The 5,695-nt window shown below is 40.4% G+C and overlaps 1 protein-coding gene across 1 annotated transcript; it reads left to right on the top strand.

The window, feature by feature from the left end:
• Positions 1-473: 473 nt before the first annotated feature.
• On the top strand, positions 474-3,793 carry CTLA4 (cytotoxic T-lymphocyte associated protein 4). Its single transcript, XM_059476340.1, has 4 exons — positions 474-531; positions 1,765-2,115; positions 2,571-2,680; positions 3,599-3,793. Exons 1-4 carry the CDS (start codon positions 474-476, stop codon positions 3,767-3,769), a joined length of 690 nt encoding a protein of 229 aa, XP_059332323.1. The 3' UTR covers positions 3,770-3,793.
• The last annotated feature ends 1,902 nt before the right edge of the window (positions 3,794-5,695 follow it).

Genomic DNA, 5,695 nt, shown 5'->3' with positions numbered 1-5,695 from the left:
ATTAGGCAGAAGTACAGTTCTCTGCTTGTTGTCCTGGTCAGAAATACCTGATGATTGCTAAAATATTAAGTGCTATGATTCTGCAAGCTGGCACCTCCAAAGGGATTTGAACTGCTCTAATGATGATTACCTTTCCTCCCACAGTTCTTAAAGCAGAATGGATGGCAGTTTCAGATTGAATATATATTTTCCATGTGCTGAATAGTTGTTTTTGTTCATACTGTTTGAGGTTAACTGTGCACGTACTAATCAAACCCACTGCTTCCTTTCTCGTAAAACCAAAACAAAGCTTCATACTACTTTCAGGTACAGCATCTGGGATCAAAGCTATATATACACACTGGCTCTGTGTGGGTTCAAACATTTCGAAGATTCAGTATCCTGAAAGGTGTCACCTCTTTTCCAGTCCTGAGAGTTCCAGTTTGTCTTAAACTCTAAGGGCATCAGCACCTTCAGCCTGTCCCAGCACAGGAATGCTCTCAATATTGGTCACCGTGGGCTTTCTCTGCACAGCCACTGCCATTGCTGAAGGTGGGTAGATGAAGGAGGCAAGTATCTGGGGTTTTTGACTTGTTTTCAGTTTCATGTCCTTGCAGGAGACAGACTTGGTACAACAGGGTGACACACAGGACTAATGGGAGCGAGGTCTTGGTGCACTGCAAGATGTCTGGAAAACCAGACACAGACTTTAGAGCAGTACTATTTGAGGGACACTGGGCAACATTCAGAGTAGCTCAAGAAGGAAGAAAAGATCTTGAAAAACCAGGCCCTGCAAGTGAAGTTGTGACAGCTGATAACATGGGTAGAGGGGTTTGAATGCATGGAGAAATTCTACTCTTCATCTGGAATTCTTGCATTGCAGAACTGACAAGATAAACCCTGCCCCAAAATGGACTGATATAAAATGAGATTAAAAAACAACGCTGAGTCCTCACAGCTTACTAAAGCAAAAGACAGTGCCATCCCATCATGTGTCATGATAGAATATAGAAATTGCAAAAAGCTGTCAGTGAGGTTGTACATGGTCCAGTAATTACCCCTTAAGATTTTTTTTTGCAGTCTGTTCATCAGGCTTTGTAATGTGCTGTTATATTAGCTTGGGAAATATATTGTTGCTGTGTATACTGTGGCTTGAGAGTAGCTAGTTAAAAGTAAGGAGAAAAAAGATCGGAAACAAAAGTATACAAACAGATTTTCTATTCAGTTTTACTGTTATCTAAATAATTTTGTTCCATGTTCCATATAGGATGTCAACATTTGTGTTCCTAAATGTAAATATATTTCTACTAGGCAGAAATTGTGGTTTAAAAGTCTGATTTTAAATTAAAAATTTCAACCTTATCATCTATACATTTTTTTTTTTAGTTTCTTATGTATACTAAGAAGAGGGTGTTGAGGAAAACTAAAGTATGCAAGCCATTTTTTGCCTAAGTGGGCCAAATAAACTACTATTTAAGCAACAAGTAATTGCTGAGATTTATAATATAATTTTTAGTAATAAAAGCATTTCTTGAGCTTTTTAAAGAATATTAATGCACTGCTAATGTGAATTGTGGTCTTGGAGTCCCTTCTTTGAAAACAGCATTCAGCATTTCTAGGAATCACCCTATTTTATATATATATATATATATATATATATATATATATATATACTGGATAACAGGAAGTGGCAGAACTCCCTTCCTACTGTACAGGTTTGAAGTAAATGACTCCAGATCCTTTCTTGACTGCTCACTTACCATCACACTCTTTACTTCCTTACAGTAATGGAAGTGACTCAGCCAGCAATTGTGCTGGCCAACAGGCAAGGAGTTGCCAGCTTGGTGTGTAAATACAAGAACATCGGGAATGCACAGGAAATTCGAGTGACTTTGCTTAAACAGACTGGTGACCAGATCACAGAAATCTGTGCTTCATCATACACCATGGAGTTCAAAACATTCTTTGTGGAAAAGATCATTCAGTGCCACGTTACCCCTGGCCAAAACAATGTGACCCTCACGCTGGCTGGCCTGCAAGCAAATGACACCGGGCTTTACATTTGCAAGATGGAGCGGATGTACCCCCCACCCTATTTCATGAACAAGGGAAATGGCACACATCTCTATGTCATTGGTAAGGCAAGCAGGTTCACAGTACTGGGATACTTCCAAGTTAAGGGAGCAGCTATTATATCTCAAAGGTCTTCAGAGTTCTGTTTGTAAGAAGTGAGGGTGAATACTGGTTTCAGCACTGAAAATCTTGATTAGCTCTTATTCCTTCCAGGTCTCCCTGCAGATGCCCAAAGTCATACCCAAGGAATGATAGCATAAGCAACACCATGCAGTGTACACCTGTGTCTAGGCAGTTAGATACAGAAGTGCAAAAGTCAGAGTAAGATGTGAGCTCTTCTACAGATAAAAACTCTTTTCACTGGAGGTTGAGTAGGCAGCGACCCAGAGCTCAGTCCTGGTGGTATCCTTGGATAGCACATGCTAGAGAAAAGCAGCATAGAGACTGACTCACTGACTCTAGGGCCTTCCTTATGCGACTCATGTGTGACGTGACGTGTGTGATATCATATGTTTTAGATCCAGAACCTTGTCCAGACACTGCCATATACCTCTGGGTATTAGGAGCTACTGCCTCAGGATTTTTTCTCTACAGTATCATCATCTCAGCCATTCTTGTGGGCAAAGCGGTAAGTCCCATCAACTCAGCCCCCTTCTGCTAATAATGCCCCTTTTTGTGATGAGGACAAGGAGAAAGAAATGAGAACAGGGAAGAACACCATGAACAAACCCAGTGGGATGCTCCACTTTGCAAGTGCAATGTTATTACAATAATGCAAAACAAGAGAACTTGCTGGACCTGCTACTTATATTTATTTATGGCTCCTTTGTGTTGCCAGCATACTAGAAAGCAGCCAGCTGCCATCAGCTGGACTGAGCCTTGGCATAGGGCTGGATGCTTAAAACCAGGCAAAATCCTGGATGCTTTTGGGATTGAAGGCAACAGTCTTCACGTGTACTCTCTCTTCACAAATGAGTCACACAAAATCCCAGAATTTAATTTTTTCCTTTTCTCATCATTCACCTCTGCAAAGCAAATTTAAACAACCTTCTCCTTGGATAGGGGAAGTGTAACTTCAAGCATTTCTAATTTCACAGCTAGAAATGTCTGCACAAAAATATGCAAAATGTAAGCCTGGGTTGCCTTTTTTCACAGGGGTCTGCAGCACTCATAGTCTGTTAGAAATGAACCTGAGCTTGAAACCAAACAATGATTTTTCAATCAGTCCTTGTCCCTAGAAGGTAAATGAAGCTGTCAGGTGTGAACACTCCTAGCTTTGAACCAACACTGAACTCTGAAGCAGAAGCACCTTCAAAGAGCTAAATGAATGGCAGGACTCTTTTTTTCCCCATTGCATAAATAGCCCCTGTACATCCTGATCCTCTATCAAATGCTCTTAACAGATCTTCTATTAAGAAGCAGAGAAAGGTGTCTAGAATACATTCTACTCAGTAAAGGAAGAATATCCATTGGTTTCTCTAAAATGTGCTGCTCAATGATTATGCTGTGTTTGCCTGTTTATTTACTTTCTTCCCATATGTTACAGATAAAGAGAAGACGATGTCTCACTACTGGAGTCTATGTGAAAATGCCTTCTGAAAAGCTAGAGAAAAAAGTGATTCCATTCCATATCACTGTTAACTGTAACAAGGAAGGAGAGAAACCATTTCCTAGCTGGGATGGAGTGTCTGCTAATTCATTTCAGTTAAAGAAATAAATTAACTGTCTTTTTACAAAAGGCACACAGGAAGGTGAGAGAATATTCTTTGTAACTTCAATGATTTGGAGGACAATAAATAGCATATGTATTCATATTTGAAGATTAACCCTATCACATAAAGATGGCTACATTAGGCCATTGACTTTTTTGAGATGTATTGTACCAATATGTAATATGTATATATAGAAGTGTGTAGCATTAAGAGCTATTGCTGTTGCAGTTGAGCATCTTACTGTCAAATTTCATCATGCCTACTGATCAACCAAAACAAACACTATTATGACAGAGACTTGTGTGCCATTGCAAGGCTGATCCACAAGTCTGGGGGGGTGAGGTAGGAGAGCACACTAATGTACAAAGGAATGTTGATTTTTTGCCCTGCATTGATATTTATTAGCTCAATTTCTGGCATTAGTGCTCTGTACTGACACAGAGGCCTCCCCATAGGCTGGCACTGATGACACTGCTGCTCTAGAAGCCTGATCTTGGCTCTCTTGAGATTGTGTCCCAGAAGTGCTGTGATGGAGCTGACTGATGGTCTCGCAGCCAGCGCTGACAGTTTGATTAGAGAAAAGGCACCAGCAGGAGCCCTCTTGTTGGGAGAATGCTCCAGCTCTGCTGGGGCCTTGTGTTTTACAAATGCTAAATTAGCATCTATCCAAAAGGCAGAAGTATGTTGCTGTGTTTAAAAAGTCTATTTTCCATGAAAATACTGACAGTGTATAATCTTGTTTATTAGTTATGTACCATTCAATAAAAACCTTGAAGCTTTGCCCAAATTCAAGTTCATTTCTTGTTCACCATTCTCAGAATAATGAGAAACAGGAAGTGGCTACATGTTAGAAAGCAGTGAAGACAACATGAACCTGTCCTCTCTGAGCCTGTGTTTTGCCCTTCAGAGACAGCCTGTGTGCTCATGCCAACACTTCCGTTCTCAGCTCTCCTCCTCAGCCAGCCACCATTACAATCTGTCAGTTCTATTTGTCTAGTTACAGCTGCTGGGATGTGCTTCAGACACTCTACCAATCATGTTTTCACTTCCATCAGAGTAACTCACTTGCAGAAGGTAGCTTTAATGTCTTTGACAGCACCTCCTGTACATGTTTAAACAAAAAACTTGTCCTAGTTTCAAATCCTGTTTTCTTTGCACCACTCCGACACTCTCACTCACTAAATGCCAGTCAACAGACAAAGCTACTGGAGCTTAAAACAATTTCAGAATTCTCAGCTACTACCTATTAATTTGATTCTTTGCTATCAAAATTTCACCTTGCAACCCAAAACACTGGCAGCATGTGCCTGTTTCACAGCTGTGAATCCATCTTCTTGGCTGCACAGCTGTGCAGCCAAATCCCAGAGCCCTTTATTCTATGTTTTTGTAGTGGCAGCAGCTCCCAGAACACCTAATCTCATAGCTCTTTTAGTCTGCTTTCCATCTCTTGCCCATTCATCTGGCACCACCTCCAACTGGGCAAAAACACATTCACATTCTCAATTTGCCAGTGTTTGCAGGTACTAACTGCTCTCTCAGTGTTGATATACAAGTGCTGCTTTAAGCAAAAGTAGCATCTGATGACATATCTTTCTTTTCAAGGTATTTTAGTATTCTGACATTAGTCTGGTATTTCCCCCCAATTTTTCACAATCCAGTGTTTAGGGATAAAAAATGGTAAAAGATCATATATCTATTGTCACTGCAAAATGACTAAACTTCTGCCCTTTCAGATGCAGTCTGATCAGGCAAGTGTGTTCCATGACTCCATGATGAAAAATAGGTTTGACTCATGGATCCACTTGCAGAAGCTGTAGAAAGCATGAATAATTATCCAGGGCAATTTTTTCCACCATAGCAAGTAGTGAATCATGTGTCTGAGCTCTAGTCAGGAATCAACTGTTTCTTTTATTTCCTTTCCTTGAAAATTT

Source organism: Ammospiza nelsoni, chromosome 7 (genome assembly GCF_027579445.1).
Source record: "Ammospiza nelsoni isolate bAmmNel1 chromosome 7, bAmmNel1.pri, whole genome shotgun sequence".
NCBI classification, from domain to species: domain Eukaryota; kingdom Metazoa; phylum Chordata; class Aves; order Passeriformes; family Passerellidae; genus Ammospiza; species Ammospiza nelsoni.
This window is presented reverse-complemented; position numbering and strand designations above follow the sequence as displayed.